Source organism: Tachypleus tridentatus, chromosome 2 (genome assembly GCF_004210375.1).
Source record: "Tachypleus tridentatus isolate NWPU-2018 chromosome 2, ASM421037v1, whole genome shotgun sequence".
Lineage (NCBI taxonomy): Eukaryota > Metazoa > Arthropoda > Merostomata > Xiphosura > Limulidae > Tachypleus > Tachypleus tridentatus.
In genome coordinates this window covers 95,955,265-95,976,080 of record NC_134826.1, presented here as the reverse complement: position 1 = coordinate 95,976,080, position 20,816 = coordinate 95,955,265, and the positions used below count along the sequence as shown (strand labels likewise).

The window sequence follows — 20,816 nt, the reverse complement described above, 5'->3', positions numbered from 1 at the left end:
CTACAATTCTCTTCATGAAATTTTCCGAGCTGGCCGCAGGAAAAATGGCAATAGCAACGGCCTTTTTTATTTACATAAATTTCACTAAATCGGTAAATGTTAGTTTCTGCTAACTTTATCAATATATATTTAAAAAGAAACTTATTTTGTAAATATTACTTCATTTAATATTAATGCCTACTTCTCTGTATTATTCATTAAAATTGTTGTTTCTTAGCCTATCTGAAAAAAGGAAAAGTTAATACTAATAGTAAGTAATACAAGCACTTACGCTAATATTAGTGTACAAGTAACATTTTCGTTGAGCACTAGGTAAAATGGGGAACTCTTATATGTATTTATTTGCGGAACGGCGTTTATAATAAAGCCAAACGTACTCAAATGCTTTCCATAAAATTAATTGTAGGTTATCTTCAGACATTAACAGAGTCTCTGTATTTTTCTATCAAAAACCGGTGGCAGTGAATGAGAATGTTTGCAGTTATGGGACAAACAATATCATTTATTCTCTGATTGTCTACAAAATGTTCAGCCACAGCATTGGTTTTAACTGTGTAAAGTGTGCAAGCTCGAAGGTGTTTATAAATTACATCTCCAGTATTTTTGCCTATTTCACTGCAGACGTTTCAACTCTCACGATTTTTTTTTCCTCCTGCCACTCCCAGGTCGGACAAATTATTGGAGTTGATTTTTTCCGCTCATGGCTTTGGTATTTTTTCCCCCAGGAAGATAGTGATGGGTACAGAAGACATCTAGAGTGCTGATTGGTTATAGTTAATGACGTCATTGCCTAAGAGCACTTAGTTTTGTTTTTCATGAGTTGGGTAATGGAGGAGAAGGTTTTATTTCAAGGTGAAAGGATTAAGATTGATGTGTTTTGTTAAGCGTCAACGCATCAACTGTATTTTATACTGGCATTGGAATATCAGATGTCAAACAGTACAGTCGATTATGATTTCAGGCTTAATATTCTGTTTAATAGCTAAACGACTTCAAAATATTATTTCAGAAAAATGGCTTTTTTAGGGCGTCAACTCTAAAACATTCAGTGGTAACTCCGAGCATGTGTCGAACCCCCATAGAGAGGATATGTTTACACCGAACAAAAATTAGGTGTTTTTTGGAAATCTCACGAATGTTTTTTCCAACGCTAGTCAAAGTCTCTGTGACGCTGATGTATACAGAATAATGAAGTTTGCATGTCAAACTAGATACTACATTCCTGTAGCTACACTTTCCTCGTAAACCTGATTTACAATCTCTACATTTGTGTGTGGGTTTATTGCATGTTTTAGGCGTAATTAAATTTAAAAGCTGATCTTAATAAACATACTGTTCAAAGTTGTACCTAGTTTCTTTAACTCTGGTGTGAAGATGTGATTAGGTGATTGTGTGTACATGTGTCTAATACGAGCTGAAATCGTATGAGTGCTGTATGGTATGATAGGAATTTCGTAACTGATTTTTCGTATTATAGTGTTTCTACATTTTTATTGTTCATAAGTATTATCAATAAATATCTTTGAATATCCATTAATATTTAATTTGTGTGCAAGTTATTGTACAGATTTTGATTTACCTTCATTAGTTGTATAAATTTATAGTTTAACTGTTCAGTAATAGTTGGACATTTAACATACAGATGATGATATGAGTGGTAATATAAAAACTAGCTTTTTACAGGCTTATGAAATTTTTTTTTACACTTTTGCCATCTGTTAGGATAATCTGAACATTAAGGAGTGATGTTTGATTCATGAGTGCCTAATAGTAAATTTTATAGTACTGAATAGGACTATAGTAGTAGGGTGGAACTCAGAGGAAATCATAAAAAAATAAATAAATTGCATAAAATGGCAATTCAACTTTTAAAGATGTCATCGGTGTAATAGATCCACATGTCTGGCATCTTGTGCATTTTCTTGTGTTGGTGTTATAAGGCTTGCTTTTCTAACAATTATATAAAAGTAAAAAACTAAAAATGATTTAGGCACATGAATACTCATAGCTAAACCAGTTAACTGTTAATAACTGGTCTCATTAAATCATTAACACCAAATTTGATGCATCTATAATTTGTTGAACAGTGTATCCTGCATAGTCTACACTGTCTATAGTTCTCTATAAAATCCATCACCAAATCTACCCACTCATTAACAGGGGTAGAAGGGCACAATGACTCAATATCCAGACTAAGCGATATGCTTTTCAGGTTGATGATATTACTAATAGTATGGAGAGTTTTAAAAAAAAATCTTGGGTACATTTTAAATATATATGAATAAAATTGAAACAGTTGTAAATAGTGAATATAAGTAATGAGCTTTCCATTGGTGGATCATAAGTTGGCACAATGGGTTTCAAAGAATTACCTTCTTTGTGGATTTTTGAAAGACCATAAAGTTCAGGTGTTTTTCTGTTGTTTGGATTAAGATTATTTGTTACACATTGGCTTATTGAATTAAATCCTTACATTTTTCTCAGTGATAATAGTAGAATCTCACTACAGTGTTTTATAGTTATTTGTATTTTAGTTGGTTGTTTATCTTATTACCAAATATATCCATAATCACAAGATCTTTAATTTTATCAGAAACTTTAGTTATTAGGTTATTATTACTTATTAGACTACTTAAAGCTGTCTTTCCAGAAATAATTAAAAGTTGTCCTTGGTCTATATCAAATAACACCTTTAAAGTAAGTAGTTTGCCTTAAATATAAGATTATTGCATTTAATCTTAATGTTCTCACATGTTTCAAAATTATATATTCTAAAATGAAAAATAAATTATTTTACAACTTTGTGTTGTACAAGTTACTATTTCCTAAACAATACTAGCTTGGATGAAAACAAATCTCAAAAGGCTAGATGTATTAATAAATAAACTTAGTATACTGAAAATTGTTGAATTTAGAAGTCTAAGTTCACCTATTCAGTCTATAGATTTATCTCATAGTGAATATAAAGCATGCTCACTCCAACAGTATGTCTAGACATATTTGTAGAGTATACTGAAAAAGTCAGTACACCAGAATTTACAATGGCAATTTTTAATTGGTGTTAACATAGGTATATTAGCTTAGAAATAATTAGTTATATTGAATAAGTCTTAACTGGATTGCTCTAGACACCAACTATAATAAATTAAGAAAACCTCAAAATGCTTTTAGTGGAATTATTAATTGATAGCTAAATCAAATAAAAAACATTGACATTTAATGTTTCTTTATGATACTATATAGTAGTGCCTCTGCTTTAGGGAATTGTATGCCACTAGCTTTTAGGCAGCTCCCACCTAATCTCTGACTTTTTTGTGAATTAGTATTGCATAATGATGTAATTATACAGCAAAAGTGCTCTACCACTAAGAGGGTAAAACAACCTTCGTGCACACTGACTCCTTCTGCATTCTTGAATTTTCATTCCTTTTTTTGACATTGAACACATTAGATGTGTTTTTTCCTTTTTCACCTTCATAAGTTTTGCAGTATTCAAGGATATTAATTTCCTCCTTCAAACTATATACACTATTTCATTTAGCAAAATCTTTATATGATTGACTAATTCCCTCACACAGTTTTATTTAACATTTACAGCTTATGGAAGCATGTTCCTTGTGAATGATTGGGCAGGCATTGTGAATAGGATAGTGGGTTCCCTTTTTGCAACCAGGATTTTTTTAACATTCCTTCCCATCATTTGTGGGGAGAATTAGAAGCAAGAATTTGATTGTTCCTTCACGTGGTAAGGCTTTTGAAACTTCTCTCTCCTTTGAAAAGAAATATTGAACTTTTTTGCATTCTCTAGTATAATTTCTCAGGCATGTAGCATTGTTCTTTTCCCCCACTTTGTAATTCTAATCCTAAACCATTTCATTTACCATTCCTAGACCATTTATGTTTCCATGACATCAAGTTTTACCTTTCAGATTTATCTGATTCTTATTTTCTTATATCACAGTTATTTGGTATCTTCATTTGTGATTCTCTTCTCTTGGACAGCGCTTCCTTTTGAGGGGATGGACCATTGATGTTGGTTTTGCCCTCTAGTACCCTGGACTTCTGTATGTGCCTGATCTTTTGAGCTACACTTTTGTATTTATCCTCTCTACAACTGAAGTTTCAGGCATTCCATCTTGTCCTAGATAATTTTGTGGGTTATTCTCATTCCATTAACTTCTCACTGTGATTGGTCCATGTCTACCATTTTCTGCTCACCCATCTCTTTGTTACTTATTGGGTAAGGACACTCTCTTATCCCAAGATCAACTTCTCTCTTTTCTTTCACAAGCCCTTTGCCCTAAGGTCAATCATCGTTTCACACACTAGTCCCTCATTCCCTATCTTTTTATTCCTAACTTCCTCTTCTACCTGGCAACAGCCTAATTGAACTTGTCATTGATGTTTCCTTCATGTCTTGTGGGTGTCAAGTTGTCATTGTTTGAGCTCCTGAAGTCACACTTTACGATCCACACAGGTTTTTATATTTTTACCTATGGACTTTCTCTTCAATTTTCTCCCACCCTCATTTCAGGTCTCAATTTGTTTCATTTTTTCTTTAATTCTTATCTGTGTATAATGTATCTTTAAGGCTATATTCATCACAATTTCCAACATTTCCTCACTCCTACTCAATATTTTACACACTGCTGGGGAGGATTTGTTTTTCAACTCATTCACAGTTAACATCAGCTTTCTGTCATTTCCCTGTAAGCTTTATATCTTGCAATCACTAGATTTCATGCCTATCTTACACATTCTGCATTTTAAGTTGATGTTTAGTGTTTAGTGACCATGTCTTCATGGGGACTGCTTATCCCTTTGGGTCAGACAGACACACACATATACCTCCTCTGTTGATGCTTGGATGACTAGAGGGATGACCCAGAGTATTCTTTAATGTCAGTAGTGCAAATGTCTTTTCCTGTATTTTAGTATTTGCATGGGTAGCTGGACCTCTCCAGTAGTGCTTTATGTGTGTTCCAGTATTTCCACCAAAACCTATCTATGAATGACAATTTTATATCTGGCATATGGACCCAGTGCAAGTCTTTCTCCATATCCATGAGCTCAAACTTCTGGTAAGTTGGTGGACATGACACAAATTATTACCACACTAAGGCAATCATTTAGTTATGTTCAGTTTTCACAACTTCTTGGATTTTTCTAAATTAACTGTCGTGGAGGAAAAGATCTAGAACCTACTTGCTTTTAAACCCTGAACCTGAATGGGGTGATTTCCTTGACTGTCATGTATTGTTCAATATGAACTGAGTTGTGGAACAACTCTCTTGACTGGACTATGTTTTGCCTGTAGATGCCCAATTTCCATTGTCAGTGATCTCTTGGACTGCACTTATCATTGCCTAACCAATCTTCACAATTTAATACTTCCTACCTTCCAATCATCTGTTCTCCATCCCTCAGCCCTGGCTGTCAATGCCTTTCACCTATTCTGATTTTATACTTGTCATAACGCTCTCTTTTCTTTCTTTCTTTTTTTACTTTAGGTTCTGACCTTGACATTTTATTACTTCTTCTTGGTGATACTCCTCTGGCTAACTGAACCTAGCTTCCCTTTTCAGTGTCACCTCACAACCCAATCCCCTTTTCCCTTGCCAATTATACACTATTGCTTTAATGTCTTTCATTTTCTTTCCATCAAGGGATCATGTCCTTCCACCTTCACATTTGGATTAGTCTGGTTGATAACCTGTTGAACTGGAACTTCTCTCCCTTAGTATTATTCTATCTGGTGATTACACCCTTGAAAGGCATGGCTTTCTACATTGGTACATTTTTTACCATATTCCTCCTAATCATTCTGCCATCAGACATCTCCTTATCCTTTAGAAGACTGTTTAGTAGGGTTCAGCTATCTCTGCCTTTGCTGGTTATTAGGCAGTTTTGACTGAACAACATTTCACCTTTCTTGATACTGTTGCAGTTTCCTCTCCTGTTCTTTACATCTTTCCTCGGTGTAGATTCCAGTACGTGATGAGGGGACTTCTTAGGGAAGGTTCTGTTCTTTTAGTTTACCTTCTCTGGGATCTAAACATCCACCCATGTGTTTACTGTGTGTGGTGATCCATGAATGGGAAGAGAGGATCCTGAAGGTTGAGGGGTCCAACCCTAACACACCACTTTGGCCTTTAATTCCTGTAGATGAGTGGCCTTGGGTTGGCCCTCTAGGGTCAGTCACCTGATCCACTTGAGCTACGGTCAACCAAGTATTAGTGTTGGATGTTCTCAACAGGTGTTGTGGACATTATCTGATGCTGATGTTTCGGTATAGTGCTCGCAAAACCCTTGTGTTGCTGCATTGTCCTTGTTTGGCATTATAGTGCATCTCCTCATAGGGCTCCTTGGTGGGTGGGGTCAGTGGGCACCAAAGTATTTTTTTATTATGGATCCTTCAAATAAAAATTTAAATGAAATAGTGAAAAAACAGTTCATATGTAAACAACTACATCTAGGAGATTCTGAGCAGCAATCTTCAACATCTGTAACACCTATACCTTATTTTCTTATACTACATTCTCTTTCATACAAACCTTTAGGGCGGGTGTCTCCCTTTTTCATTCAGAAAGGACTAGAAGGACTTGCTGGCTCTCCAAAATTAGGAAAGAAGCTTTGCTCTGGTGACATATTGGTGGAAACATCTACATTTCAACACAGTGAACTCTTGCATTCAAAGGCAATTAGGAATATACCTATTGAGGTTACACCTTATGCTACTTTGAAATCATCATGAGGAGCTATTGTTGAGAGGGATTTGAAGAACATCCCCAAGTCAGAAATTCTTGCTGATTTCTCCACCCAAGGAGTTTCTGCAGTGAGGAGTATCTCCACTCTCAAAGATGGAATTACGATTCCAACCAATACCTTTGTTCTGACCTTTGCACTTTGTTCTGACATTTACATCACCACGTCCACCTGCCATCATCAAGTCAGGTTATCTTAATTGCAAAGTACAGCCATAGATCCCAAACCCTCTCAGATGTTTCCTGTGTCAGCAGTTCAGTCACTCGAAGACATCATGCCATGGTTCCTGGATATGTGCTTGTTGCGATGGGAAGGACCATGATGCCTATGAGTGTGAAATGGACTCTTATTGTGTCAATTGCAATGGCTCTCACCTGTCCTACTTTCATTCTTGCCCTAAATGTTTGGAAGAAAAATTGGTGGAGCCTTTGAAAACGATTCAAAATATTACTTACCCTGAGGCTCAAAAGTTGCCGTCCATCACCTCATCTCAGACGTATGCTGCTGCACTTTGTTCCACTACAACAGTGGAAGTGCAGACGGATTTCTCTGTGCCTCCAAGACAATTATTCTCAAATGAAATTAAAAGTTTTTGACCTCCAAGGTTAAAAAAGTTGATGAATCAACTTCAACACCCATCTCTATTCCTAACATACATTCCAGCAAACCCAAGATCCACTTCCTTTGGTTCCTGATATGGACATTTCCTCAGGTGCATCTTCTTCTCTTACCCAAAGATGCAAAATGATCATTCATTCACGTTCTCAGCCGCTGGAATCCTCTTCCAACAGCAAAGACCTGTCTGGTCGACCCAGGGTAGGATCCATGGAGGTTGAAATAGCTCTCTCAGTTAAAGACAACAAAGAAAAAGATGTCATAAACAGAAGGGCTCTCTACTCAATTTTCCTACACATAAATAAAAATGGCCACCTTGATACAATGTCACTGTTGATGTTTCCATTCTAATCTGGATGACATCAAAACACTGATTGCTTCCTACCATCCTGCCTGTCTTTTCTTACAGGAAACATTTCTGAAACCTGCTGATACAGTCAACTTTCAGTGGTTTTCTTTGTACAGAAATGACAGGCTATTTGATGTATGAGTGCATGGAGGAGTGGCACTGTTGGTTGATTAGCATGTGCCCTCCCTGTCTTTGCCACTCAACATACTCTTGCAGGCTATAACCATTCGTGCTTTCTTGGGTCGTACCATAGCTGTTTGTTCTCTCTACCTGTTACCCAGAGAGACCTATGATCAATCAGACCTTGATGCTCTTACTGAACAGTTGCTGTCTCCCTTTTTAATCCTGGGGGACTTTAATGGACATCATCCATTACTGGGAAAGTGCTGATATTGATGGAAGGGGTACTCCAAAGAGCGTATGCTCTCTAATCACAACCTTTCTCTTTTCAATAGTGGTTTTTATGCTTATTTTCATGCACCAAGTCTGTCCTTTTTTGCTATTGATCTCTCAGTTTTCCCCTTTCACTATTCTCCTACTTTTCATGGAGGGCTGACAATAATCCATGAGGAAGTGATCATTTTACTTTAATTTTGAGAAAGACTGACCGTGGTTGATGCCACCCAGCCCATGTGTCCAATAGAAGCTGAATGAAGCAAACTGATCCTCTTTCACTGCTCTTGCAGAACTTGATCCTGCCATTGTCTGTAAGTCATCAATAGATGAGTGTGTGGCAGGAGTAATTGACTGTATTATACAGGCAGCTACTCAGTGTATTCCTAAAACATGAACATGTTTTCCATGATATCCTCATCCATGGTAGAATCCTACCTGCCATGTGGCATGGAAGGCTCAAAAATGGGCCTGGGATACTTTACATAGGTATCCCACACTCTCGCACAGAATCACTTTCCAGGTGGGTAAGATGTCAAAGACAGAAGGACTCTTGAATTAAGATCACAACCAGCATATCTTCTATCACCAGTTCCAAAGCCATATGGGACAAGATTAAAAAGGACAGTGGGCAATATAATTCTGTCCCCTCTTGATCTTGCTCTCTGATGGCCAGGAAGTAGCTGATACCCGGAGCATCCCCAATACTCTAGGTGAAGGCTTTTGCTGGGTATCTAGCACTTCTCCTTCTTCCTCCACCTTTTTAGCCATCACAACTCTGGCAGAGTGATTACCTCTATCCTTTACAGCTGATTGTCTCTATGACTGTAATCTTTCCTTTTCACTGGTGGAACTGAAACTAGTCCTTCATTGGTCTGGCGGTACATCGGTCAGACCTGATGATGTACACTGTGAAATGCTGTGCCACCTGTCTTCTCTTCTGATTGTTTTTAACCAGATCTGCCAGGAGAATTATTTTCCTATTGCCTGATGCCACATTATTGTTCTAACTTTCTCTAAGCCTGGGAGGGATCCCAAGATTTCTTCAAACTACCATCCAGTTGCTTTGACAAGCTGTCTCTGTAAGAGATTAGAGAGGATGTTTAATGCTCATCTTGTCTGGTTTCTCGAATCAAACAACCTCCTCTCACGCACCCAGTGTGGGTTCCAATGACAAAGCTCCACTATGGACCGTCTGATTCAACATGAAACATCAATCAGAGAAGCCTTTCTCAAATGATAACAACTCATATCAGTATTCTTTGACATTGAGAAGGCTTATGATACAACATGGAGGTATGGCATTTTGGGACACTTTCGTATATTTGGGTTATGTGGCCATTTGCCCATTTTTGTTAAAAATTTTTAATGGACAGGTACTTCCAAGTTCGTATAGGCTCAACCCTATCCTGTTCTTTTCTACAGGAACTTGGAGTCTCTCAGGGGTGTGTTTCGAGTGTCACACTTTTCAGTATAAAGATTAATGCCATCACTGAACAACTCCCTCTCACTGTTGCAAACAGGCTCTATGTCAATGACTTTCACATCTCGTCAGTCGCTGAACATGGGATATATTCAGCAGCAGCTACAGACTGTCCTCAGTTGTTTACTGAAGTGGACCACAGCAAAAGGCTTTAAATTCTTTCTCTCTAAAATCATTTGCATGAAGTTTTGCTGTCAACAGGGTATTCTCTCTGATCCTGAACTCTGCATTGGTGAAGTTGAGCTGCTTGTGGTCCCTTTATACCACACATCAAGCAGCTATGGGTCAAATGTACAAGAGCACTGAACATCCTCCGTGTCCTCTCTTCCACCACTTGAGGAGCTTATCGATGTTCTATGCTAAAGATATATAATGCTCTTATTTGATCAAAACTAGATTATAGATCATTGGTCTGTGGCTCTTCCAGAATATCTGCATTAAAAATGCTGGGTCCTGTCCATCATCAGGGTCTTTGGCTCTACACTTGGGCTTTCCACACTTTCCCAGTTCAGAGCTTATACACAGTTTCATGAACCTTCTTTGCACCTCCACCATTTGCAATTGATTTTACTATATGCTTCGAAACTTCGTTTCTTACCACACCATCCCACCTGGGGTTGTGTTTTCCTTTCTTGGTGGGCTGTACTTTTTCATAACAGATGATCTGCCATTGCTCCTTTTGGCCTTTGCATCAAGATGCAGTTAGATGAATTGAGCTTGACCTTAGATAACATTGCTGTATCCACTGGTCAGCCCATCCTGCTATGGCTTATTACAGTCCCCAAATGTGATCTATCTTTAAGTCATCTGAGAAAAGCAGACACTCCAGATTGGAAATACTCTCTCTTATTTGCTTAACATCTTTTGAACCATCTTTCCATTCCCATTTATACAGATGCTTTGAAATCAGTTGACTCTGTGGGCTCTGCTATTGTTTCTTGTGGTTTGATGGTTATGTGCAGAATCCCTTCTACGGCTTCTGTGTTCACTGCCAAACTGTATACTATTTCTCTTGCTGTGGATCACATAGAAGCTAAGCATTACTCAAACTGCACTATTTATACTGACTTGCTTAGTTCTCTACTGACCATGGAATCTCTTCATGTTAGTTCACACCCTGTTCTCACCGATATTCAAAACTGATAGGCCAATTTCTCTTTAACATCTGCTTCTGTATAGTTTTTCTGGATACCAGGCGATGTTGGTATTCGCTAGAATGAGCTCGCTGACACCAAAGCTAAATTTATCTGCTCTGGCACTATCACTGCTGTGCCTGTTCCATACATGGATTATGGTCCGGTATTCAAGGCTTGGCTCCATGCTAGTTGGCTATAGACTTGGAGTGAGCAACATGAAAACATGCTTTTCCAAATAAAACCCTCTATTGGACTTTGGCCATCTTGCTTCCATAAGGATTGGAAAGAAGAAGTTGTTCTAACTAGACTATGCATGTTTAACTCAGTCACAGTTTTTAACTCACCCTTTTCTTTCATCTGGAACTGATGCACCATTATGTTGTCTGTGTGACCCTGAGGTCACAATAAGCTACATTTTACTGTATTGCCTTCATTATGACTCTCAACAACAGAACGGTTTTAAACATGTTCTGTCCCTAGGTTTATCCGTAATGTTAGATTAAGCTATTGGCAATGGTGACACAGTCCACCTTAGAAATGTTTCTTGTTTTTAAAGGCCATTAATCTTTTTAATGCTATTTAAGTTTTTTTTATTTACACATCAGACATTTTTTAATGTGATTCCCTTTTAAGAATCAAAGTACATCTAGTTTCTAACATCAATTAACTCAAAACCATGATTGGAAAGGCCAACTTCAGGTGACTAACAGTGGTTTTTTTACTTACCTGTTGGTCTTCCTGTTGTGTTATTATAATTACAATTATGCCACAGAAAGTACTTTACAACTCGTATTACTGTAGTTTTTCTCTTACTGCTGTAGACTAGATTTAAAAGTTGGATTTAATGCTATTTATGCTTTTAATTCAAAAATTAAACTTTGTTTTGTTTTACTTTAATTTCCTTTTATAAATTTTAATAATTTTACTTTAATTTCAACTTCTTACCAGATGTTTAGCACAGATAGCCTGGTTGCTTTGCACCATAAAACACCAAGCCAACCAACCCATATAACTACCAAGAGAAATCAAAATAGATTTCATATTATTGTTTTTAGCTTAGATATCCTCAACTTGAACAGGATTTAGTTTATGTTTTACATATAAAACCAATCCTACCTCTATTTTTAGCACTTTATCCTGTATTTAAAAAATTTCGTCGTAAATATCTACATGTAGCCAGGTTTCAGTTATTCTTGTTATATCAAAATCTTCTGTTGAAACCCTGTTAAATCTCTGTCTACTAGTACATCAATAAATAAGTTATTAATTTCAGAAAAGAAGGGTGGGGGTGTGCTACTCTGGATCACTCATGTAGATCAGCATCTGTTCATAGATCATTATAGAATACAGTTATTAATTCCTGATAAATAGAAGTCTGACCCCTCAGAACCCAACATAAGCCTGCAGCACAGTATAGAACATTAAAGTATACAGTTATATAATTATCAATTAGTAATATAACAAAATACACAAACTGAACTAAATTTACACTTTAGTAATTAAAGAGTTTACATTAAGAGTACCCAGCAGTTAAAAAAAATAGTGGCAGTGACAATATACTACCTTATTCTTAAGAATAATAAACATAATAGCAGTATTTCAGTTACTTGGGTAGTTGAAATAATTGGAAACCTTAACTTAGATTAGTTTACACAACACTTTTTGATCTACTCATTGCTTATGGGAAATCAATTAAATTATCCACACTACTTATGTTACCTGTAGTCTTTGGGCAGTATATTTTTCTTTATTAATTCTCCATCTTTTACTTTTTTATAGCTGCATCAGGTTACTTTGTTTCATGCTGTCTTGCAGATATAGGTTAGAATATCTCAACTTATTTTCTTTATAGGGAAAGAGAGGTTATGGTGAACTTATTAAAGTTTACAAGACTAATGAGTATTATTCATGTTGACAAATGAATACTGAGGTAGCAATGAGAGAATGCTGTAAGAGGATTTTTATTCTCTTAAAATTCTGACTAGAAGTCTTCTTCAGGAGAGAATGAAGAGGACTCATAGTTGAAATGTTAAGAGAATAAAGTTCATGTTATAGCTTTACAAAAATATCCTGTGGATAAGCTAAAGGCCTCTAATTTCTTTATGCCATATTTTGATGACTATAGATTGAGAGCACACAAATCTTAACATTTTGAAAGGAGAGGTAAGGCTCTACTTCAGATAGTTTTGTTTTTATAAAAGGGTGATAATTTGATGGAATGAGTTACCATCAGCAACAGTGAATGACAGCATTTTAGAGGACTTTAAAGGAAAAACATGTTTTCATTTAAAAAAAAAATTATATATATTTAGGGATTGGATTAAATTTTCTTTTATTCATACGTGGTAATGCAAGGACATTCTTGAAGAACCAAGTGGTTTCTTATATATGTTACTTATTTTGCTATTTTTATGTTAGAAGTGTTTTAGTAGTGATGTGTAGGTCTTAATTATTTTACTGTATGTATAACTGAAAATATTATTTCTTCTAGACCTGAAATAACATCGGAAAGACGTGCTTATTCACAGTCATGGCACCGTCAAAAATTGGACTTGTAGGATGTGGTATATTGGGTGGTAAGATAGCAGGTAAACATTTTTCGTTAACTTGTAACTTAAATAGTAAGAAATTCAGTTCAAAATGAAATAAAATATGTAAACTTGATGAGGTAAAATCTGTTAAATGTGCATGATTAAAGCTGAGCTATTCTTGCATCTTCACCTCTTCAGATTAACCCAACGTATTTCTTCACACATGTCCAAGATGCAAGACGTTTGAATATTTGTACAGTTGTTAAGACTGAGCATTTCTTTCTACTTGATACAACCTACTTTTTCAAGCACTTTAAGAATATAGTATATATTTGACTATATGTGTGTACAGTTGTTAAGATTGAACTGAATTTGCATCTTAACCTGTTTAGTTTAACATAACATACATCTTCAAACACCTCCAGAAAATATAATGTATTTGAATGTCTGTACAGTTGTTAAGGCTCAGATACCCTTACCTCTTCACTTCTTTAGATTAAATATACTTCCTCCACATTAAGAATATGAGACATTTGAATGTCTGTACAGTTATGTCAAAAATTGTAACTGTGGTGATAATTGATTATTAAATTAATATTAAAGATGAGAAATATGTTTAACTTGTTTTGCTTATACTACTATTTCATCTTATTCATGTCAGATTACATTAGTATAAAAAAAGAAAAATTTTATTATTGGGTTACTTTGAAATTTGTTCAATTTTAACAAAACAAAATTCATTGTAGTTGGCTTGTAAGACATAACATGAATTTTATCTCTTATTACATTAATGTAGAGAACCCAATAATGGAAAGGAAGAAGTCTGTAGAGACAGCTTTTGTGGCTACAACTCAGTTGGACTATTCTACTTGTGTATATCCACAAAGCAAAACCCAAACCATTTCAAGTATTAACCAGCCATCCACATATCTTAGCACAGCAGCTCAAGCGTACTGGTTTCCAAAGAAAGGGCAGGACTGTTCTTATCCTCCCATGACTGGCATGAAAGAAGTGAAGTGTTTACTTCATTTTCTATGTGTTGGGTTACTGGCAAGTTAACTTGTCATATTTTGCAGAGAAGCAAAGTAGGTAAGGCTATTGTCTCTGGCCAATAGCCCAGGAGGTACTAGAGAACTAACAGTGTCCATACTATTCTGAGCAAGCGGAGGGGCAAGGTTATATTTTTGACTGATGATTCAACAGGTATAAGAAAATTAAAAGATCCCAAATTGGGCTTTCTTAAGATTTGCTGGTCAAACCAGTACTCTTAGTGTTGGGTGGAGTTTAGTTCATACCTTTGTGAGGTCAAGTGCCTGATTAAAACAGGAGCAGGTAGAAGTGTGGTAAATTGTTTGATGTATCAAGTTTTCTGAGTTATACTGCCATTCTGGCTAGTGAATACCTACTTTGTTCTTGCAATAAATCAAATGAGGGTGGTGAGGCAAATCTTTAATTGTGTTAAGGAAATATTACACTAAATGAATTCAGTCATCTGTGATTTCTGTTCTGTTATTGGGGTTGCCTTGGAATTGATATACTGTTGAAATTATTGATAAGTTTCACTTGGGCAACAAGGAAACTGATGTTCCAGGGAAAGTCATTTGTTGATGACAAAATCATATCACTGAACATTGGACAACATGAATCTATGTAGCATATGAAATAACAGTACTTTTTTAAACACTATGGTTTTTTTTTAGGTTTACTACAATAGAATTGAGTCACTTCTGCATGGCATTCAGATATGGATGAGCTCAACTGTTTCTTGTCCAGAAAAAAATTTTATGCAGTCATCTTAAAAAAGTAAAGTCTTTGATCATAATTTATTAAGATTGGATCTAATTTGTACACCATCTCTGTAGTATGTACTGTTATCTCTAAATTACTTTTTAAGTTTACAAATCACTTGGTTGCACTTCTGTCTGTTCAAGGAAGAATGAAGTGCTGTTTTGTGGTAATGGATAATTGGCTGTCCAATTTTATGCTGGAATTATCTGTTATGGTAAACAAAAGAAACTGGTTAATAATGGAGCTAATTTATGTTGAACAACAGTTAAATGCCTCAACATAGATAGAGCATATCCAATCATGTGCCTGCCTTGCTAACTTCCCTGGAGAACCAGGTATTTGGTCAGTTCTGAGATACAGCAGATATCGAATGACAGAAGCATACAACTTTCTGAGAATGCTTTATCATTACCAATACTTTATCATCAGGAAGAAGATAGGTATGAAAAAATTCTGTGTTAACTTTAGATGGGTGAAATGCTCTAACTTGCCTTGTTGCCCTCCCTTAGTTGGAAACAAATGAATGTCTGGGCATGATGGAAGGTTCCCATTGGTACAGAACTTTAGATTTGACATTATACACTGGCAAATTTAGCTGGATAATGGAAGATCTGACTGCTTTAAGCATGAAAGATAGTTTGCACGAGATTCATATTGTGCCAATTTAACCTGTATAATGGGCTCACAACTATTAAGTTGCTAATGGAGCTCACAATGAAGTAAAATGCACATGATAAATAAACTTTTAAGTCATATTAAAACTTATGACTTATAAACTGAAAAAAAAAAGCTGACTTGTAACTGAAAAAACTTCCCTAGCTAGGGACAATATAAATGTTTGTGAATTATAGCATTCAAAAGTAAAGGTTGCAATTGGCTAACCTAAGTTAGCTGATATTTGTAGGAACTAGTTTGCAGTCTTGACCCAATTTTTTTCTCAGAACATGGATCTAAATATGAAGTATCCAGACAATAGGAAGAAGAATGAGGCTTGATTTGAGAATAAGCTAGCTTTGTTAGCTGTTATTCAGCAATTGCAATATAGGGCAGTATGGATATGATCAAATGGGAATATAATAAAGCCTGAAGATTGGGCATCTCGCACCTATCAGTGATATATTGTCTACAAGTGATATTGAATGTTAGAACACTAGAAGTCTTTAGAAATATCATGTGATCAGAGCACAGTGTTATGACCCCATCTCTAAAGGATTTAGGGACTGTTTTAAATCTGCACACCTGGCTGAACATTTAAAGAGTTAGGATTCACTTGATCTTATGTTTTAAGCCTTGAATTTGCTATTTTAAATTGAAGTCTTAATCATTCTAGCAATGAACCAGGGTTTTCCTGTCTTCTTGGAAATGATCTCCCAGCATATTCTTAAAATTAAATTAGGGACCAGTAACTCAGTGATTATACCTCCCATGTTGACCCCAATTATACCTGACTCAGTATCATTGAAAAAGAAATAGGAAACATTTGTGATATGTCCATTGGGAAGTGCATTTTCTGAGCACATTGATATCAACAGATGTGCTGAAACCTGTATCTTAAAACCTAAGAAAAATTATTTCCAAACTTTGATCTTCTTGATGGTTAATGTTCTCGTTTCTGATCTACAATTAATTGGTTAATGGTCATAAGTCTTGATGGAAGAAGGAGAAAATATTCAAATCACAAATCCAGTATCCATGAACAAATACAATGTTTTTGTCCTTGACCAAATAATGGTTGTTTTCATTGTGTGTTATACATCATATTCATTAATGTATTTCTTTGTTCAAACTCAGTTTTAGCTAAATTCATTATTCTACCAATCCTTACATCGTAAAAATCAAGTTAATCTGAAAATACTACATACTTTTAATACATTTGTATTAATTTAAGAGAATCAAGTGAGTAAACTTAAAGGATATATATAAAAACATTCATTAGATGGATAATTAGTTTCAAATTAATTAAACTTAATTTAGAAATATACATTTTAAAACTGCTTTTGTTTTAATATTTGAATTTTATGTCTGTCAAATGAAGTACTGAAATATCTAAACAGATAAAAAGCTACTAAAAATTTGATAAGTAGTCTAAAGACTGGCTCACTCAATATTGTCACCAGTATATGAAGTAAATCGTCAGCTGATAGCTTCCAAAGTTGGCTTGTTACACCATTCAATTAAATTTATTTGTAAGTGATGTCTCAAATTGAGCAGGGTGAAATGATTATATTATTAAATGGTTTAGTTATTTACCAGCTGTTTTATTTTTGTATAACATCTGAATATTTGTTGGGGAAATTGAAGAAAGAAAAAAAAGTCATAATTTTTATTATGATGGCTTCTTATTCTTTTTCTACCAGGGGAAGATTAAAAAAAAATTAGATATTAAAAGAATGAAGTCTTGAATTTCAATTGATGTCATGTTCCATATTTTTACCTAACAGACTGTTGATGATCTGTGAAAAATGTTAAACGATTTTAGCTCTTTTGGGACAAGTATTGAGATTTCTGTTTATTTTGTAATTTTGTAAGCCCTTTCAGATGATTTGTATTATCCCACAATTATCAATTAAATTTTTCACTTTTCAGGTGACTTTGCTTACCATGGTCATGAGGTTTGGGTGTATGACAAAAAATACTCAAGTTTTGGACAATTTAGTGCAGGGGTTCCCAACCTTTTGACGCTCGTGACCCCTTACCTAAAGTTTGAAACCCATGTGACCCCCTACTTAGGGCTTACTATCAGCAGCTTAATTTTTATTTTATTTTCTGTGAAGGAGAGGGAAAGAAACATCTAAAAAAAATATTTAAAAATTCTGTAATTATTTATTAGCAAATTAAATCACATTGGCCCAACCTGAATTCACAAAAAGAACATATATTTCTTAAAATAATATTAACATAGGTTTGAACAGCTATCCAACCCAGCTAGTGAGATGCCTGATGTTGCATTTCAGCAGCAAGCTTTGAAATTCGTGGCCGAGCGTTTGTTAGAGCCAGTCTCATGTCATCTCCAAAATCCAATCTGTTCCTATTCTTTGTTTTCATATTGACAAGAGTGGAAAATTCTGCCTCACACAAGTAGGTAGAAGCAAATGGAACAAGGACACGTAAAGCTATCATGCTGATTTTGGAGTATGACTGATACATAGCGCATCAGAACTGAGTCACGGATTTCACCTTGAAGAGATCACGAGCTGAAGAGTCATTCCTTAGATCCAGAAATTCATCTTGGATATCATCTGGGATGCTGGATACATCAAGTTCAGTACAAAATGGGTTTCTTACCAGAGCCTCCTGTTCCTGTGATAGCTCAGGGAAGTAACGCTCGACTTCCTTTTCTAGAGACTGAAGATATTTGGTAATCTCATCCTTGAGGAACTGATCCAGTTGGATCTGAGACTCATTCGTCATTCCACAAAGTTTTTTAAACATAGCGATGTTTCCAAGATTGGTTTTCCGACGCCAGTTCTGCAGTTTGGAAACAAAGGTCGAAAGACTATCTTGAAAAAGGAGAACATGTGTTTCTCTTCCTTGAAGCTTCAAATTGAGCTTGTTCAGCTGGTCAAAATGTCGGTGGAGTGCAACCCTTTTATTCCATGCTTCATCTTGAAGTGAGCTACAAGATCTTTCCTTTCTTGAGTCTCCAGGAATAGCTTTATTTCATCTTTCATTTCAAAGACACGATTAATAACGTTTCCTTTCGACAACCAACGTACTGCTGTGTAGAAGAGAAGGACTTCATGGTCAGCATTTATGTCTTTGCATAGTTCTTTGAATAGGCGAGTGTTGAGTGCTTGAGTCTTCACATAATTTACAATTTTGATTACAGATTCAAGCACTTCCTGCAGAGAGGCAGGGAGAGTCTTGCTGGCGAGAGCATATTGGTGAATCATGCAGTGGATGCCCTTTGCTTGAGGTGCTAGCTTCTTCACTCTCAACTGGAATCCTGATTTCGATCCCAGCATAGCCAGTGCCCCATTCGTACAAACCCCACACACGTTTTCCCATTGAAGATCTTCGTCTTGAAAAAAAGTTGAAACTTTTTCCATGACATCATCAGCTTTTGTTGTGGTTTCAAGTGCACTGCAGAATAAGAATTCGTCTTTGATGTTACCTGAATTAATGTATCTCATGAAGACAAGCAACTGAGAACATGAACTTACATCTGTTGACTCATCGAGCTGAAAGGAGAACAAAGGGGAACCCTTGATTTCAGTCAAAACCTGTTCCTTCACATCCATAGACATTTTAGAAATGCACCTCTGTATAGTATTATTTGACAGGGATACTTGCTGCATCTTCTTTGCACTGGCTTCTCCAAGAATAAGATTTACTGCTTTCATCATGCAGGGTTTAAGAAGTGTTTCTCCAATCGTGTGAGGCTTTTTTGTTTAGCAATTTCGAATGCAATCTCATATGAAGCTTCCACTACGGCTGCACTCTGCTGCTGAAACGACCCACTTCTATCAATTCTTTGGCTTTTAAGACACCGTTCATGCCGTTTGAAGAAATCCAAACCCTTCTTTGCGTGTTCTGGATGTTTCATCTCGAGATGATGCTTGAGTTTTGATGGTTTCATTGACTCTGCACTCAGGACAGCATGGCACAAAACACACTGTGGTTTCTCGATGCCGTCGTTGGCGAGCACAGTGGTGAAGCCAATGTTGAGGTAGCATTCTGCGTATCTGCGCCGTTTAGCCATGGACACAACTCGCCTCTACTGCTTACTTATCTCCTTGTTAAAATAAAATAAAAATGTTGAATAATGAACGCTTTGGCAACTGTAGATCTTACACTGATTACTTGCAGGGGGGTGCAGGTAGAGTAATGATGGGGTATGTATTGGGAGGGAAGGGAGCGTGGCCAGTCGCTCGATTCGTCATCCACCAATCAGCAACGGACATGTGACTCACGTGCTGACAGCTAACACACAGACACTTAATCACAGCTAAACAGACACACAAGCATATGTACATGCGCGTGCACTCACATACTCGCTACTCACTAGTACACACATACATACAGTTGCAGACACATACACATTCACTCACAGGCACCCATAATATCACCTAATGACATTGAACTAACGTAGCACACGTTTTGCTTTGCACCGAAACAAAAAAAATATAAGAGCATGAAAATGTAATTGATGAAATAAAATTAATGTTATCCCAAGCTACTTCTAACGAGGTTACGTGACTCCCCTGCCAAGGCTACGCAACCCCCTGCCCCAGTTGGGAACCCCTGATTTAGTGGTACATCTCAATTATGACAAAGAAGAACTATGGAAAGATAAATTGTTGTTGCAGACAGACTTTGTTGTATGTAAATATTTGTGGTTTTTATTTCTGAATATGTATCAAGAGATGTTTGACACAATACTAAAGTGGAAGTTGATGATATCCATTGTAAATCCTACAGTGCACATGTAGAGTTGTGTACTCAAAACTTTATATGAATGTATTTAATTTTCTTTTCAACTTATATTTGTAATAAGAATGAAACAAGAGTAACATATGTTGATCACCAGGAGTTCTGATGGTTTAAAAATAAGGAACTTCTATTAGATAATCACATTCCTGTAGTGTGCAAACTATGGAGAGTTGTGGGAGTGACACAATTGCTCTAGAAGCACATAACTTATACATGTAAGTCAAAAATTAAAAGTTTTAAAATTACCATACAAATATTACTATTATTAAGCATCACTGTAATAACAAACATTATGCGAAAATCATATGTATGGTATATTCACA

At 36.0% G+C, this 20,816-nt stretch overlaps 1 protein-coding gene across 19 annotated transcripts in view; it reads left to right on the top strand.

Annotated features, from left to right (window-relative positions):
* Nucleotides 1–466: 466 nt before the first annotated feature.
* The window catches only part of LOC143244617 (fatty acid oxidation complex subunit alpha-like), a 56,663-nt gene continuing 36,313 nt past the window's right edge, over nt 467–20,816 (top strand). For 2 of the 19 annotated variants that reach the window (XM_076489622.1, XM_076489617.1), the window contains exons 1-2: nt 509–1,273; nt 13,233–13,329. Coding sequence is in view for 3 of the 19 variants with exons in the window: in XM_076489631.1 (XP_076345746.1) it covers nt 13,272–13,329; nt 14,069–14,331 (321 nt within the window). In the remaining 16 variants the exon portion in view is untranslated. Of the gene's footprint in view, nt 1,274–13,232; nt 13,330–14,068; nt 15,604–20,816 lie in introns of those variants that run through there. The other 17 variants (XM_076489624.1, XM_076489616.1, XM_076489631.1 and 14 more) reach the window with 16 other exon arrangements.